This window comes from Salmo salar, chromosome 12 (genome assembly GCF_965601325.2).
Source record: "Salmo salar chromosome 12, fSalSal1, whole genome shotgun sequence".
Lineage (NCBI taxonomy): Eukaryota > Metazoa > Chordata > Actinopteri > Salmoniformes > Salmonidae > Salmo > Salmo salar.
Genome location: NC_138302.1, coordinates 80205135 through 80224574, shown reverse-complemented (window position 1 = coordinate 80224574; position 19440 = coordinate 80205135). Strand labels below are relative to the sequence as shown.

The 19440-nt window shown below is 50.8% G+C and overlaps 1 protein-coding gene across 2 annotated transcripts in view; it reads right to left on the bottom strand.

Moving 5' to 3' along the window:
* slc25a26 (solute carrier family 25 member 26) overlaps nt 1-19440 on the bottom strand; it is an 81088-nt gene that overhangs the window by 10184 nt on the left and 51464 nt on the right. The window contains exons 6-8 of one of the 2 annotated variants that reach the window (XM_014133413.3): nt 18211-18255; nt 13611-13680; nt 1375-1439 (exon numbers count right to left, since the gene is read on the bottom strand). In XM_014133413.3, coding sequence (XP_013988888.1) covers nt 1375-1439; nt 13611-13680; nt 18211-18255 — 180 coding nt within the window. The remainder of the gene's footprint in view (nt 1-1374; nt 1440-13610; nt 13681-18210; nt 18256-19440) is intronic. The other variant, XM_014133414.3, reaches the window with a different exon arrangement.

Below are 19440 nucleotides of genomic sequence, written 5' to 3'. Positions count from 1 at the left end.
CCAGCAGACCCACCCCTGTCCCAGCCAGCAGACCCACCCCTGTCCCAGCCAGCAGACCCACCCCTGTCCCAGCCTGCAGACCCACCCCTGTCCCAGCCAGCAGACCCTCCCCTGTCCCAGCCAGCAGACCCTCTCCTGTCCCAGCAAGCAGACCCTCCCCTGTCCCAGCCAGCAGATCCTTCCCTGTCTCAGCCAGCAGACCCTTCCCTGTCCCAGCCAGCAGACCCCGCCCTGTCCCAGCCAGCAGACCCACCCCTGTCCCAGCCAGCAGACCCCGCCCTGTCCCAGCCAGCAGACCCACCCCTGTCCCAGCCAGCAGACCCTCTCCTGTCCCAGCAAGCAGACCCACCCCTGTCCCAGCCAGCAGACCCCGCCCTGTCCCAGCCAGCAGACCCACCCCTGGCTCTGACTTTTCTTCTGGAACAGGAGGAAACTAATGTGACAAGCTCCAACACCGCCATATCCCATCAACACCCCTCCTCCCCTCCACCCCCACTTCTCTTCACCCCACGCCTCAGTCCTGTCTGGGCTTGTGCAACAGGCGTTCAGGGCCCCGGTGAGGGAAACAAAGGAAATTAACTACCATGGGTGATCTTATGTGGGGTTTTATAGAGTCTCAGAAAATGCTCCATTGTGTGTTTTAGCACTAAAAATGTGAATTAATGTAACAACCAGCTAATATTATGTCAATAAAATCCCAAGCGACCTCACCCCTAACTCTATAACCCCTGCTAAAACATGTTTATGGCAAATGTTTTGACACGTCATACAACATTGTTTTCACCATCTTCACACAAGCGCCACGTCTAACCAACTGAAGTGTTACAGAGTACAAAGTAGTATCTCATTTGTCATCGCGGAGAACAAAAAGCACAGAACACTTTGTCTTATCCAAGGACACAACGACTGGGTTCAATTGAACTCACAACACCCCCACTAACATAACACAGAGAGACACTGTCAGACAAACACAGGAACTAGCAGAGTAAACGCATGATAAACCCAGGACAGGCAGAGCAGAGCTCGGCTAACACAATGACACAAGCCTTCTGTTCCTGCTCTCTCTGAGAGAGATGAGAGGCCTGTCTGTCCTGTCTGTTCCATTGGAAACTACTCTGGCCTGTCCAGATGTACTACAGCTAACGTTAAACATGTCCACAGAGCACTGTCCATTCAACGCTGGGCTGTGGAGAACACAGAGTGAATGTGCGTGTCACCACTGTCCATACTCCTGTTCTCCATGGCAGTGTGTCTCTGCTGAGCTTTGTCTACATTCGAGAACGGCAGTTCACTGTGGGGCGTCACTCCGGCAGACACACAGTGTTGAACAGTCCTGTAGCTGGCCCGGCCTGGGTTAGCTTGATTGGGCCTTACCTTGGCCAACATGATCCTGGTCTTAGCCACGTCCAGGGGAGTGGTGACGAACGCTGCTATTCCACCTGGAAACACAGCGGATAACACACACACACACACACACACACACACACACACACACACACACACACACACACACACACACACACACACACACACACACACACACACACACACACACACACACACACACACACACACACACACACACACACACACACACACACACACACACACACACACACAAAATGAGTGCACTGCAAACATTTCTGTTCTGTAATGACAAAATACACTCTTATGACCTTTTTGACATCAAAATAATAGTTAGCTACATTTCATGATTCAACGGGATACATTGATAATCTCAAAGATGTTTCCCCAATAAAGCTCCATTCCTAGACCAGACCCACTATTCCTCCCACACCGTCAGTCAGGCCCACGCCTCACTAAACACTACACACAGAGAGACTATCCTCCCACACCGTCAGTCAGACCCACGCCTCACTAAACACTACACACAGAGAGACTATCCTCCCACACCGTCAGTCAGGCCCACGCCTCACTAAACACTACACACAGAGAGACTATCCTCCCACACCGTCAGTCAGGCCCACGCCTCACTAAACACTACACACAGAGAGACTATCCTCCCACACCGTCAGTCAGGCCCACGCCTCACTAAACACTACACACAGAGAGACTATCCTCCCACACCGTCAGTCAGGCCCACGCCTCACTAAACACTACACACAGAGAGACTATCCTCCCACACCGTCAGTCAGGCCCACGCCTCACTAAACACTACACACAGAGAGACTATCCTCCCACACCGTCAGTCAGGCCCACGCCTCACTAAACACTACACACAGAGAGACTATCCTCCCACACCGTCAGTCAGGCTCACTAAACACTACACACAGAGAGACTATCCTCCCACACCGTCAGTCAGACCCACGCCTCACTAAACACTACACACAGAGAGACTATCCTCCCACACCGTCAGTCAGGCCCACGCCTCACTAAACACTACACACAGAGAGACTATCCTCCCACACCGTCAGTCAGGCTCACTAAACACTACACACAGAGAGACTATCCTCCCACACTGTCAGTCAGACCCACGCCTCACTAAACACTACACACAGAGAGACTATCCTCCCACACCGTCAGTCAGGCCCACGCCTCACTAAACACTACACACAGAGAGACTATCCTCCCACACCGTCAGTCAGACCCACGCCTCACTAAACACTACACACAGAGAGACTATCCTCCCACACCGTCAGTCAGGCCCACGCCTCACTAAACACTACACACAGAGAGACTATCCTCCCACACCGTCAGTCAGGCTCACTAAACACTACACACAGAGAGACTATCCTCCCACACCGTCAGTCAGGCTCACTAAACACTACACACAGAGAGACTATCCTCCCACACTGTCAGTCAGGCCCACGCCTCACTAAACACTACACACAGAGAGACTATCCTCCCACACCGTCAGTCAGGCTCACTAAACACTACACACAGAGAGACTATCCTCCCACACTGTCAGTCAGGCCCACGCCTCACTAAACACTACACACAGAGAGACTATCCTCCCACACCGTCAGTCAGGCCCACGCCTCACTAAACACTACACACAGAGAGACTATCCTCCCACACCGTCAGTCAGGCCCACGCCTCACTAAACACTACACACAGAGAGACTATCCTCCCACACCGTCAGTCAGGCCCACGCCTCACTAAACACTACACACAGAGAGACTATCCTCCCACACCGTCAGTCAGGCCCACTAAACACTACACACAGAGAGACTATCCTCCCACACCGTCAGTCAGGCTCACTAAACACTACACACAGAGAGACTATCCTCCCACACCGTCAGTCAGACCCACGCCTCACTAAACACTACACACAGAGAGACTATCCTCCCACACCGTCAGTCAGGCCCACGCCTCACTAAACACTACACACAGAGAGACTATCCTCCCACACCGTCAGTCAGGCTCACTAAACACTACACACAGAGAGACTATCCTCCCACACCGTCAGTCAGGCTCACTAAACACTACACACAGAGAGACTATCCTCCCACACCGTCAGTCAGGCTCACTAAACACTACACACAGAGAGACTATCCTCCCACACCGTCAGTCAGACCCACGCCTCACTAAACACTACACACAGAGAGACTATCCTCCCACACCGTCAGTCAGACCCACGCCTCACTAAACACTACACACAGAGAGACTATCCTCCCACACCGTCAGTCAGGCCCACGCCTCACTAAACACTACACACAGAGAGACTATCCTCCCACACCGTCAGTCAGGCCCACGCCTCACTAAACACTACACACAGAGAGACTATCCTCCCACACCGTCAGTCAGGCTCACTAAACACTACACACAGAGAGACTATCCTCCCACACCGTCAGTCAGGCTCACTAAACACTACACACAGAGAGACTATCCTCCCACACCGTCAGTCAGGCCCACGCCTCACTAAACACTACACACAGAGAGACTATCCTCCCACACCGTCAGTCAGGCTCACTAAACACTACACACAGAGAGACTATCCTCCCACACCGTCAGTCAGGCCCACGCCTCACTAAACACTACACACAGAGAGACTATCCTCCCACACCGTCAGTCAGGCTCAATAAACACTACACACAGAGAGACTATCCTCCCACACCGTCAGTCAGACCCACGCCTCACTAAACACTACACACAGAGAGACTATCCTCCCACACCGTCAGTCAGGCTCACTAAACACTACACACAGAGAGACTATCCTCCCACACCGTCAGTCAGGCCCACGCCTCACTAAACACTACACACAGAGAGACTATCCTCCCACACCGTCAGTCAGACCCACGCCTCACTAAACACTACACACAGAGAGACTATCCTCCCACACCGTCAGTCAGGCTCACTAAACACTACACACAGAGAGACTATCCTCCCACACTGTCAGTCAGGCCCACGCCTCACTAAACACTACACACAGAGAGACTATCCTCCCACACCGTCAGTCAGGCCCACGCCTCACTAAACACTACACACAGAGAGACTATCCTCCCACACCGTCAGTCAGGCTCACTAAACACTACACACAGAGAGACTATCCTCCCACACCGTCAGTCAGGCCCACGCCTCACTAAACACTACACACAGAGAGACATCCTCCCACACCGTCAGTCAGGCTCACTAAACACTACACACAGAGAGACTATCCTCCCACACCGTCAGTCAGGCCCACGCCTCACTAAACACTACACACAGAGAGACTATCCTCCCACACCGTCAGTCAGACCCACGCCTCACTAAACACTACACACAGAGAGACTATCCTCCCACACCGTCAGTCAGGCCCACGCCTCACTAAACACTACACACAGAGAGACTATCCTCCCACACCGTCAGTCAGGCCCACGCCTCACTAAACACTACACACAGAGAGACTATCCTCCCACACCGTCAGTCAGGCCCACGCCTCACTAAACACTACACACAGAGAGACTATCCTCCCACACTGTCAGTCAGACCCACGCCTCACTAAACACTACACACAGAGAGACTATCCTCCCACACCGTCAGTCAAGCTCACTAAACACTACACACAGAGAGACTATCCTCCCACACCGTCAGTCAGACCCACGCCTCACTAAACACTACACACAGAGAGACTATCCTCCCACACCGTCAGTCAGGCCCACGCCTCACTAAACACTACACACAGAGAGACTATCCTCCCACACCGTCAGTCAGGCCCGAGCCTCACTAAACACTACACACAGAGAGACTATCCTCCCACACCGTCAGTCAGGCCCACGCCTCACTAAACACTACACACAGAGAGACTATCCTCCCACACCGTCAGTCAGGCTCACTAAACACTACACACAGAGAGACTATCCTCCCACACCGTCAGTCAGACCCACGCCTCACTAAACACTACACACAGAGAGACTATCCTCCCACACCGTCAGTCAGGCCCACGCCTCACTAAACACTACACACAGAGAGACTATCCTCCCACACCGTCAGTCAGGCCCACGCCTCACTAAACACTACACACAGAGAGACTATCCTCCCACACCGTCAGTCAGGCCCACGCCTCACTAAACACTACACACAGAGAGACTATCCTCCCACACCGTCAGTCAGACCCACGCCTCACTAAACACTACACACAGAGAGACTATCCTCCCACACCGTCAGTCAGGCTCACTAAACACTACACACAGAGAGACTATCCTCCCACACCGTCAGTCAGGCCCACGCCTCACTAAACACTACACACAGAGAGACTATCCTCCCACACCGTCAGTCAGGCTCACTAAACACTACACACAGAGAGACTATCCTCCCACACCGTCAGTCAGACCCACGCCTCACTAAACACTACACACAGAGAGACTATCCTCCCACACCGTCAGTCAGGCCCACGCCTCACTAAACACTACACACAGAGAGACTATCCTCCCACACCGTCAGTCAGGCCCACGCCTCACTAAACACTACACACAGAGAGACTATCCTCCCACACCGTCAGTCAGGCTCACTAAACACTACACACAGAGAGACTATCCTCCCACACCGTCAGTCAGGCTCACTAAACACTACACACAGAGAGACTATCCTCCCACACTGTCAGTCAGGCCCACGCCTCACTAAACACTACACACAGAGAGACTATCCTCCCACACCGTCAGTCAGGCTCACTAAACACTACACACAGAGAGACTATCCTCCCACACTGTCAGTCAGGCCCACGCCTCACTAAACACTACACACAGAGAGACTATCCTCCCACACCGTCAGTCAGGCCCACGCCTCACTAAACACTACACACAGAGAGACTATCCTCCCACACCGTCAGTCAGGCCCACGCCTCACTAAACACTACACACAGAGAGACTATCCTCCCACACCGTCAGTCAGGCCCACGCCTCACTAAACACTACACACAGAGAGACTATCCTCCCACACCGTCAGTCAGGCCCACTAAACACTACACACAGAGAGACTATCCTCCCACACCGTCAGTCAGGCTCACTAAACACTACACACAGAGAGACTATCCTCCCACACCGTCAGTCAGACCCACGCCTCACTAAACACTACACACAGAGAGACTATCCTCCCACACCGTCAGTCAGGCCCACGCCTCACTAAACACTACACACAGAGAGACTATCCTCCCACACCGTCAGTCAGGCTCACTAAACACTACACACAGAGAGACTATCCTCCCACACCGTCAGTCAGGCTCACTAAACACTACACACAGAGAGACTATCCTCCCACACCGTCAGTCAGGCTCACTAAACACTACACACAGAGAGACTATCCTCCCACACCGTCAGTCAGACCCACGCCTCACTAAACACTACACACAGAGAGACTATCCTCCCACACCGTCAGTCAGCCCACGCCTCACTAAACACTACACACAGAGAGACTATCCTCCCACACCGTCAGTCAGGCCCACGCCTCACTAAACACTACACACAGAGAGACTATCCTCCCACACCGTCAGTCAGGCCCACGCCTCACTAAACACTACACACAGAGAGACTATCCTCCCACACCGTCAGTCAGCCCACGCCTCACTAAACACTACACACAGAGAGACTATCCTCCCACACCGTCAGTCAGGCCCACGCCTCACTAAACACTACACACAGAGAGACTATCCTCCCACACCGTCAGTCAGGCCCACGCCTCACTAAACACTACACACAGAGAGACTATCCTCCCACACCGTCAGTCAGCCACGCCTCACTAAACACTACACACAGAGAGACTATCCTCCCACACCGTCAGTCAGACCCACGCCTCACTAAACACTACACACAGAGAGACTATCCTCCCACACCGTCAGTCAGGCTCACTAAACACTACACACAGAGAGACTATCCTCCCACACCGTCAGTCAGGCCCACGCCTCACTAAACACTACACACAGAGAGACTATCCTCCCACACCGTCAGTCAGGCCCACGCCTCACTAAACACTACACACAGAGAGACTATCCTCCCACACCGTCAGTCAGGCCCGAGCCTCACTAAACACTACACACAGAGAGACTATCCTCCCACACCGTCAGTCAGGCCCACGCCTCACTAAACACTACACACAGAGAGACTATCCTCCCACACCGTCAGTCAGGCTCACTAAACACTACACACAGAGAGACTATCCTCCCACACCGTCAGTCAGGCCCACGCCTCACTAAACACTACACACAGAGAGACTATCCTCCCACACCGTCAGTCAGGCCCACGCCTCACTAAACACTACACACAGAGAGACTATCCTCCCACACCGTCAGTCAGACCCACGCCTCACTAAACACTACACACAGAGAGACTATCCTCCCACACCGTCAGTCAGGCCCACGCCTCACTAAACACTACACACAGAGAGACTATCCTCCCACACCGTCAGTCAGGCCCACGCCTCACTAAACACTACACACAGAGAGACTATCCTCCCACACCGTCAGTCAGGCCCACGCCTCACTAAACACTACACACAGAGAGACTATCCTCCCACACCGTCAGTCAGACCCACGCCTCACTAAACACTACACACAGAGAGACTATCCTCCCACACCGTCAGTCAGGCTCACTAAACACTACACACAGAGAGACTATCCTCCCACACCGTCAGTCAGACCCACGCCTCACTAAACACTACACACAGAGAGACTATCCTCCCACACCGTCAGTCAGGCCCACGCCTCACTAAACACTACACACAGAGAGACTATCCTCCCACACCGTCAGTCAGGCCCGAGCCTCACTAAACACTACACACAGAGAGACTATCCTCCCACACCGTCAGTCAGGCCCACGCCTCACTAAACACTACACACAGAGAGACTATCCTCCCACACCGTCAGTCAGGCTCACTAAACACTACACACAGAGAGACTATCCTCCCACACCGTCAGTCAGACCCACGCCTCACTAAACACTACACACAGAGAGACTATCCTCCCACACCGTCAGTCAGGCCCACGCCTCACTAAACACTACACACAGAGAGACTATCCTCCCACACCGTCAGTCAGGCCCACGCCTCACTAAACACTACACACAGAGAGACTATCCTCCCACACCGTCAGTCAGGCCCCGCCTCACTAAACACTACACACAGAGAGACTATCCTCCCACACCGTCAGTCAGGCCCACGCCTCACTAAACACTACACACAGAGAGACTATCCTCCCACACCGTCAGTCAGGCTCACTAAACACTACACACAGAGAGACTATCCTCCCACACCGTCAGTCAGGCCCACGCCTCACTAAACACTACACACAGAGAGACTATCCTCCCACACCGTCAGTCAGGCTCACTAAACACTACACACAGAGAGACTATCCTCCCACACCGTCAGTCAGACCCACGCCTCACTAAACACTACACACAGAGAGACTATCCTCCCACACCGTCAGTCAGGCCCACGCCTCACTAAACACTACACACAGAGAGACTATCCTCCCACACCGTCAGTCAGGCCCACGCCTCACTAAACACTACACACAGAGAGACTATCCTCCCACACCGTCAGTCAGGCTCACTAAACACTACACACAGAGAGACTATCCTCCCACACCGTCAGTCAGGCCCACGCCTCACTAAACACTACACACAGAGAGACTATCCTCCCACACCGTCAGTCAGGCCCACGCCTCACTAAACACTACACACAGAGAGACTATCCTCCCACACCGTCAGTCAGGCTCACTAAACACTACACACAGAGAGACTATCCTCCCACACCGTCAGTCAGACCCACGCCTCACTAAACACTACACACAGAGAGACTATCCTCCCACACCGTCAGTCAGGCCCACGCCTCACTAAACACTACACACAGAGAGACTATCCTCCCACACCGTCAGTCAGGCCCACGCCTCACTAAACACTACACACAGAGAGACTATCCTCCCACACCGTCAGTCAGGCTCACTAAACACTACACACAGAGAGACTATCCTCCCACACCGTCAGTCAGGCCCACGCCTCACTAAACACTACACACAGAGAGACTATCCTCCCACACCGTCAGTCAGGCCCACGCCTCACTAAACACTACACACAGAGAGACTATCCTCCCACACCGTCAGTCAGGCTCACTAAACACTACACACAGAGAGACTATCCTCCCACACCGTCAGTCAGACCCACGCCTCACTAAACACTACACACAGAGAGACTATCCTCCCACACCGTCAGTCAGGCTCACTAATCACTACACACAGAGAGACTATCCTCCCACACCGTCAGTCAGGCCCACGCCTCACTAAACACTACACACAGAGAGACTATCCTCCCACACCGTCAGTCAGGCTCACTAAACACTACACACAGAGAGACTATCCTCCTACACTGTCAGTCAGGCCCACGCCTCACTAAACACTACACACAGAGAGACTATCCTCCCACACCGTCAGTCAGACCCACGCCTCACTAAACACTACACACAGAGAGACTATCCTCCCACACCGTCAGTCAGGCCCACGCCTCACTAAACACTACACACAGAGAGACTATCCTCCCACACCGTCAGTCAGGCCCACGCCTCACTAAACACTACACACAGAGAGACTATCCTCCCACACCGTCAGTCAGACCCACGCCTCACTAAACACTACACACAGAGAGACTATCCTCCCACACCGTCAGTCAGGCTCACTAAACACTACACACAGAGAGACTATCCTCCCACACCGTCAGTCAGGCTCACTAAACACTACACACAGAGAGACTATCCTCCCACACCGTCAGTCAGGCCCACGCCTCACTAAACACTACACACAGAGAGACTATCCTCCCACACCGTCAGTCAGGCTCACTAAACACTACACACAGAGAGACTATCCTCCCACACCGTCAGTCAGACCCACGCCTCACTAAACACTACACACAGAGAGACTATCCTCCCACACCGTCAGTCAGGCCCACGCCTCACTAAACACTACACACAGAGAGACTATCCTCCCACACCGTCAGTCAGGCCCACGCCTCACTAAACACTACACACAGAGAGACTATCCTCCCACACCGTCAGTCAGGCCCACGCCTCACTAAACACTACACACAGAGAGACTATCCTCCCACACCGTCAGTCAGGCCCACGCCTCACTAAACACTACACACAGAGAGACTATCCTCCCACACCGTCAGTCAGGCTCACTAAACACTACACACAGAGAGACTATCCTCCCACACCGTCAGTCAGGCCCACGCCTCACTAAACACTACACACAGAGAGACTATCCTCCCACACCGTCAGTCAGACCCACGCCTCACTAAACACTACACACAGAGAGACTATCCTCCCACACCGTCAGTCAGGCCCACGCCTCACTAAACACTACACACAGAGAGACTATCCTCCCACACCGTCAGTCAGGCTCACTAAACACTACACACAGAGAGACTATCCTCCCACACCGTCAGTCAGGCCCACGCCTCACTAAACACTACACACAGAGAGACTATCCTCCCACACCGTCAGTCAGGCCCACGCCTCACTAAACACTACACACAGAGAGACTATCCTCCCACACCGTCAGTCAGGCTCACTAAACACTACACACAGAGAGACTATCCTCCCACACCGTCAGTCAGGCCCACTAAACACTACACACAGAGAGACTATCCTCCCACACCGTCAGTCAGGCCCACGCCTCACTAAACACTACACACAGAGAGACTATCCTCCCACACCGTCAGTCAGACCCACGCCTCACTAAACACTACACACAGAGAGACTATCCTCCCACACCGTCAGTCAGGCCCACGCCTCACTAAACACTACACACAGAGAGACTATCCTCCCACACCGTCAGTCAGGCCCACGCCTCACTAAACACTACACACAGAGAGACTATCCTCCCACACCGTCAGTCAGGCCCACGCCTCACTAAACACTACACACAGAGAGACTATCCTCCCACACCGTCAGTCAGGCTCACTAAACACTACACACAGAGAGACTATCCTCCCACACCGTCAGTCAGGCCCACGCCTCACTAAACACTACACACAGAGAGACTATCCTCCCACACCGTCAGTCAGGCCCACGCCTCACTAAACACTACACACAGAGAGACTATCCTCCCACACCGTCAGTCAGGCCCACGCCTCACTAAACACTACACACAGAGAGACTATCCTCCCACACCGTCAGTCAGGCCCACGCCTCACTAAACACTACACACAGAGAGACTATCCTCCCACACCGTCAGTCAGGCCCACGCCTCACTAAACACTACACACAGAGAGACTATCCTCCCACACCGTCAGTCAGGCTCACTAATCACTACACACAGAGAGACTATCCTCCCACACTGTCTGTCTGTCAGTCTCACCCCCCCCCCTCCCACCCTTGCTGCTTTTCTTTATGCAGCGCTACAGGAAGGTTACCCCCCCTATCTAAACCCAGGCCAAGTTTGGAGGCCCACACTCTGAAGGTTCCAGGGGTGTCCCCACTGAGAGGAGAGGAGGGGGAGGAGAGTGCCAAAACCCCTACACCCTCTCAGTGTCTGTCTGTCTGACTATCGTCCAGTTACATAGCAACTGCTGTCAGTAAACAGGGACATCAGGGGCTACTGAAGAGCAGTGAGGGAGAGGAGCTGATGCTTGGCCATGTAACTGTTATACATTTAAATGTTATAAGAGGTTTCCAATAACCATCTCTATATGCTTTGGGACTTTTACCATTGTTTTAAGCACTGTTCTGATGTGGCTGACTTCTCTGACTTCATTTTCCCAACCCTCACCAAGTATACTGTAGACTCTGTGTTGATAAAACATACTGGATTCTACGATACTTGGGTGTCCCTCAAAGCATTTGGTATCCATGCAAATATAATAAGCTGGGTTTGGGATCTAGAACTGGTGTAAAATCACATGATGTGATCGACATTACAAGCAAGGTTAAATACAAAATCAGTCAATGAAGTAAAATCAGTCATTTAAGTAAAATCAGTCAATTAAGTAAAATCAGTCAATGAAGTAAAATCAGTCATTTAAGTAATCCAGTTTAGTGGTCTGGCAATGAAACTGTGGATTCAACAGGCGGTTCATAGAAGATAAGAGACAGTGTCATTATGTGTCTCTTAGCCTTCGACACAAGTAGAGGAATATATGAAGTGTGAGTATTTCCTATGCTGACTGGATCACACATACTTTATAAGGCATGATGTGGGGAAGTCGAGTGAAAGCTGAGCATCCCTCTTGGTCCTCTGTTGTGTGGGGAAATCAACTAAACTCAGACTCAGAGATTACACCGTCTCCCCCTGTCATCCTGGCTTTCTCTCTCCTCCCCCCACCTCCTTCTCTCTTATTCCATCTCTACTCCTCACCTCTCAATTTCTCTCCCTCTACTACACCCCCCCATCTTTCCTCTCTCTCCTCTCCCCCTCCAACTGCCCTTCCACCCCCCCTCTCCTCCCCAGTGTGTGTTTGCTCCAGGTGGGGTGGCTTGTGGCCATGTCTATGGTCCTCAGGGTGCAGTGTCCTCAGCCCCAGCCCTCAGCTCCTACAAATCTGATTTTTGTCTGGCCTGTCATACAGACTAAAGAGTTATGGCCCAACTGTCTCTCTTTCTCTCTTAGTCTCTCTCTCTCTTTGTCTCTGTATCCATCTCTCACTCTCTGTTACTCATGTACTCTCTTACACTCTCCACCTCTCTCTTCCTCACTATTTTGTTCCTCCTCCCTCTCGGTTTCTCTCTCTCTGCCTGAGACCGCTTCAGGCCTCATTGCTCAGGATGTCAGACAGCTGCATGGGCCCCAGTGCCGAGGGCGGGCCCTTCTCCCCCCTCCTGGACTCCCCTCTCTTCTCCTCCTTTCTTCCATTCCCCTGATGCTCATCTGTGCTGAGGCACAACACTGAAACCTGGCCCTCTATGTGTGCAGCACTTACTGACAGAGTGAGTCAATCGACCAATAACTTTACCTCTATCTACAGCAAAAACATTCGATCAATCAAAAGTGCTTTCTCTTTTTTTCAACGGTCTCCTGTCTTTCTAGGCCTGTGACGCAGGTAAAAGACACTGTGCCAACTGAGGCAACCGGTGTAGAATTCTTCAGGAATGTGGCTTGGTTAAACTTTCTATATTCCTGGCCCTCTACCATCCAACCTCCTCTCCATCCCTCCCTCTCTGCCTTTCCCAAAGCAGCATATAATCCTCTGCACCTGCAAAAGCTCCGCACACTGCAGCCTGCCAAGAGTAGAGAGTGTGACCTTGCCTCCATGACCACTGAGTCTGAGAGGAGAGAGAGAGAGAGAAAGAGAGATAGCGAGAAAGAGGGAGAAGAGGGGGTGGTTATTCGAGTTATCAGACGCATTAAAAACACATCCCAAACCTCATCGGAATCGGCCTGGGGCTGGGAACCAAACTGCACGGCTATTTCTGTGTTCCCCTCGCCATCTCCAGAATGATGTCATTCGCTCTTTTCCCAAGCACATTACGGGACAGAAAGAGAGGGGGAAGGGGAAAGGGAAAGACAAGAAAAAAGTGCAGTAAAGGTCCCCAAAACTCCTCTGCTCAGCAGAAGAGCCCTGGCTGATAAAGTTATGCTGTACTCATATGTGAACTAATTGACTCACTCTGTCAGTAGAGAAGAGAAGCTAAGCTCTGTTATTTGAACATGTTCATGGGGGTTAGGTCTCATCCAAGTGAAGAGGGAACAGAATGGACCCAGCTGAAGAGAGCTGTCTGCAGTCTATACTATCTTGTCAAATGTGGAAGAACCAACATTTGTTCAATATTCACCATGGAGCTTATGTAGTTATATTCACCATGGAGCTTATGGAGTTATATTCACCATGGAGCTTATGGAGTTATATTCACCATGGAGCTTATGGAGTTATATTCACCATGGAGCTTATGGAGTTATATTCACCATGGAGCTTATGGAGTTATATTCACCATGGCGCTTATGGAGTTATATTCACCATGGAGCTTATGGAGTTATATTCACCATGGAGCTTATGGAGTTATATTCACCATGGAGCTTATGGAGTTATATTCACCATGGAGCTTATGGAGTTATATTCACCATGGAGCTTATGATGTTGGATCAGTTCAGGCCTCTGTGTTCCATATTTCTGTGTTGATGTTGAAATATTGTGACAGAAGGCACTATCTGGGCTAACGTCATATAAAACAGGTTGGACTGGACCCCAACTAATTACACAATACCTCACCGCTGGCTAATTACACAACCTATACTTGTCTTGTTTAGGGTTTCCTAGCTGCTGCTATAAAACACCCATCATGCCATCCTTTCCCTCTCTCCGCAACGTTGTGAGCATGGCAGGTCTGAAGGCTGTTTGGTTGCTTTGGATTCTGGATGTAGAGTTCTGGATGTAGTTGGGCTGCAGGTTCGGCCCAAGGCTGACTGCTAATTGCTGGTGCTTCTTGAAAACACATTGTAACAGTTTGGTTGTCATAGAATAGATGAAGCAGGGATGATTTCTTTAAGGGGCAGGCAATTGAGGAACAGCATGGAATAATTACAAATAAACTCAGCAAAAAAAGAAACTCCCCTTTTTCAGGACCCTGTCTTTCAAAGATAATTTGTAAAAATCCAAATAACTTCACAGATCTTCATTGTAAAGGGTTTAAACATTGTTTCCCATGCTTAAGTAATTAATGAACATGCACCAGGGATGTAACTTAGGACACTAGAGAGGCCTTTCTACTGACTCTGAAAAACACAAAAACAAAGATGCCCAGGGTCCCTGCTCATCTGCGTGAACGTGCCTTAGGCATGCTGCAAGGAGGCATGAGGACCGCAGATATGGCCAGGGCAATAAATTGCAATGTCTGTACTGTGAGACGCCTAAGACAGCGATGCAGGGAGACAGGATGGACAGCTGATCGTCCTCGCAGTGGCAGACCACGTGTAACAACACCTGCACAGGATCGGTACATCCGAACATCACACCTGCGGGACAGGTACAGGATGGCAACAACAACTCCCGAGTTACACCAGGAACGCACAATCCCTCCATCACTGCTCAGACTGTCCGCAATAGGCTGAGAGAGACTGGACTGAGGGCTTGTAGGCCTGTTGTAAGGCAGGTCCTCACCAGACATCACCGGCAACAACGTTGCCTATGGGCACAAACCCACCATCGCTGGATCAGACAGGACTGGCAAAAGTGCTCTTCACTGACGAGTCGCGGTTAGTTGTCTCACCAGGGATGATGGTCGGATTCGCGTTTATTGTCGAAAGAATGAGCGTTACACCGAGGCCTGTAACATGAAGCAGGATCGATTTGGAGGTGGCGGGTCCATCATGGTCTGGGGCGGTGTGTCACAGCATCATCAGACTGAGCTTGTTGTCATTGCAAGCAATCTCAACGCTGTGCGTTACAGGGAAGACATCCTCCTCCCTCATGTGGTACCCTTCCTGCAGGCTCATCCTGACATGACCCTCCAGCATGACAATGCCGCCAGCCATACTGCTCGTTCTGTGCGTGATTTCCTGCAAGACAGGAATGTCAGTGTTCTGCCATGGCCAGCGAAGAGCCCGGTTCTCAATCCCATTGAGCACGTCTGGGACCTGTTGGATCGGAGGGTGAGGGCTAGGGCCATTGCCCCCAGAAATGTCCGGGAACTTGAAGGTGCCTTGGTGGAAGAATGGGGTAACATCTCACAGCAAGAACTGGCAAATCTGGTGGAGTCCATGAGGAGGAGATGCACTGCAGTACTTAATGCAGCTGGTGGCCACACCAGATACTGACTGTTACTTTTGATTTTGACCACCACGTTGTTCAGGGACACATTACTCCATTTATGTTAATCACGTGTGTGGAACTTGTTCAGTTTATGTCTCAGTTGTTGAATCTTGTTATGTTCATACAAATATGTACACATGTTAAGTTTCCTGAAAATAAACGCAGTTGACAGTGAGAGGACGTTTCTTTTTTTGCTGAGTTTATAAACCTTCCTGCTAACTTCATGTCTAGCATACATACTCTCTTTCTAACACACGCACGCACGCACACGTATACACACGCACACGCACTCAAATGTAAACACACATGTAGATTTGGGAGAGCAGGGAGAGCTGTCTCTGGTACAGTGCAGGGTGAGGATGTGTCATATTTATTCCATTAGGTTGCAGATTGAAAGGGAGACTTTGTTTCCACATCAAAGGCCTGCATGGTGGGAAGCCTCTCCACTTCTCCCTCCTGAATGACTAATAAGAGGGAAATCTGCCTGGTCAAAATAGACCTACCCCATCCTCCTTCTACTGTGTGTGTGTGTGTGTGTGTGTGTGTGTGTGTGTGTGTGTGTGTGTGTGGTGTAGACTTATGTGGTGATGGACATGTTTGTAAGAAGCTCTGTTGGTTTGGTGGCTATGGGAGGAAGACAGTGTGTGTTGGGGATGTTTTAGTGGATCTGGTGGTTAAAAGGTACGTAGTGTTGGTTTGCTGATTGCTCTGGCTCATGTGTGAATTCGATTGACATAGGGGGCTAAATCCTAACTTGTAAAGTGTGTGTGCAAGTTTAACATAAAATCATGCATTGATGTCAGTGAGATATTAGCATGGATGTTTGAGTTGCGTGTAGCTACATTTGTTAGTATAGATTGATGCCATAGCATGTTAATGGGACGAGGAAGGTCTCTGTTGGTCTGTACTGGTTGGGTGACATATGAGGAGCTCTGGGTGTCTGCTGCCAGCTGTGCTGCTGGCTCCGTATGAAACAGAAATAAAAAGGCGTAACGCAGCACATTTCTACCCCGGAGCAGATGTGGAGCTCAGGGTGATAATGCCACACACAGACGGCAGGCGCACACAGACATACACATTAACACACATTAACCAGTCTCCTGGCTCTCCAAACAGCCAAAAAATACATTTAACCATTAGCTAGCTATTAGTTTTACTTTTTTAAGTGAAGCTTGAGTTTCAATCTATTGTCCCCTCTACGCTTTATGGTTTTCAGGCCAGGGATCTCCAGGAGAGACTACAATTCATACAGACTGGTAGGCGAGAGGAGAGGTTAGAGAGGAGATAGGATAGAAGGGTAGATGGGCAGAGGGGACAAGAGAGTGGAGGGGAGAGCGGGGCTAGATTCCAGAGCTGGCCTGTCCAGTTAAACTTTTTCCTAATGGCTGTGTGCAGATAGCCTGGAGTGAAGGCCTTTGAGATTGTGACAGAGGGGCTTGTGAATGACACATCTGCAGCAGGGGGTGGGGGGGGGGGGTGCAGTTCCGTCCCCCCGCTCCCGCACAGCTGTGTGGTCCCCTCCTGGTTGGTCCACGCTGCATTGCCCGTTTGGACCTAACGTTAATGGAATGTTCTGCTGCCTGCGCCCCCGGAGACATGATGTCACTCTCACAAATGCTTTCAAAGAAAAACTGCTTTTATGTGTCCAAGACCAGACAATGGAGAAGGAGAGAGAGAGAGAGAGGAACAGAGAGAGAGAGAGGAACAGAGAGAGAGAGAGAGGAACAGAGAGAGAGAGAGAGAGAGAGAGAGAGAGAGAGAGGGGAACAGAGAGAGAGAGAGAGAGAGAGAGAGAGAGAGAGAGAGGGGAACAGAGAGAGAGTTGACCATGCTAGGAGATGATGACTAATTGCAGCTCCATTTGATGGTAGCCGTGGTGACCCATTAAACGAGGCTGTAATTTCCCAACCTCTACTGCCGAGGAGATATGGCCAACTAGGGCGACTCCACTGTAAATGTGTCAGAACATAAGCATCCTATTACAACTTTACGGCACCATCATTACAGGGACACATTACAGCACAGAGAGACAGAGGAGGATCCATACCTTTAAATACTCCCACAGTGGAAACTGGACCAGAGAGAATGGGATCTGAAAATAGAAAACTGAAATGTGATAAACATATATAGCATGTCATTATCAATCAATACATCATATTTATAACAACTAAATATGAAGAAAATAAAATGTCAAACCAAAAGCCTCTATCAAACACCTTGATAAGGACAATAAGACACGGTACTTGGTACACGACCAAATGAGTATTTCCTTTTGGAGTTGTGACTTCACCATGGCTTTACATGGTCAAAGGTCACAACGATTCTCATACCGCAATCCATTACATAACATGTTGGAAAAGTGAATGATGTCATGAGTATCCTTATTTCACAGCAGAGCCATGCTAGTGCTCTCTCTCTCCTGAGCTAAGCTGCATGACGTCATGTCGTCCACACGGACGGGATCTCTTGGATCTGGACCGTGGTGAGATGGAGGGGTGAAGAGATGCAGATATGAAGCTAGTGAGATGGATGTGGAGAAAGTGTATACTTAAAGCCAGGGCCTGGTTCTCTCTCCTTCCATTTCTCTCCCCCTCTAATTCCTTCTTCTTCTACCCCTCATATTTCTCACACACACACACACACACACACACACACACACACACACACACACACACACACACACACACACACACACACACACACACACACACACACACACACACACACACACACACACACCCTCTGAGATCAGTGGTGATGATTAATAAATGAGAGGGCTGTGGTCTGGAGCACAGGGATGGAGGGATGAAATAAGGAGAGATGGGGATCAAAATAGTCTGGCACTGAGACAGAGGGCTGCCACTGGAAACTATCTATCAGTTCACACAGGAAGTTACAGGGAGAGGAAATCAATGTCACGGACACACGCACACACAAACACAAAATGTTACCCCCGTTGATCCTACCAACAGCAGCAGCATTTATTAATGTCTCTGAAGCTCAATTGGACTGTACTACCAAGACAAACTCATCCTAATTTAATAGTGTATCAGTCTGGGTCTGGACAGACATACATCAGCCTAACCCTCCTCTAGTCCCTCCTCCAGTCCCTCCTCCAGTGCTCACACTGCTGCTGCTTCTCTGGATGTCATGTTCACTTCACTCCAACAGAGCTCTTTATAGGCTACTTCTGGATAGAGCTCTTTATAGGCTACTTCTGGATAGAGCTCTTTAAAGGCTACTTCTGGATAGAGCTCTTTATAGGCTACTTCTGGAT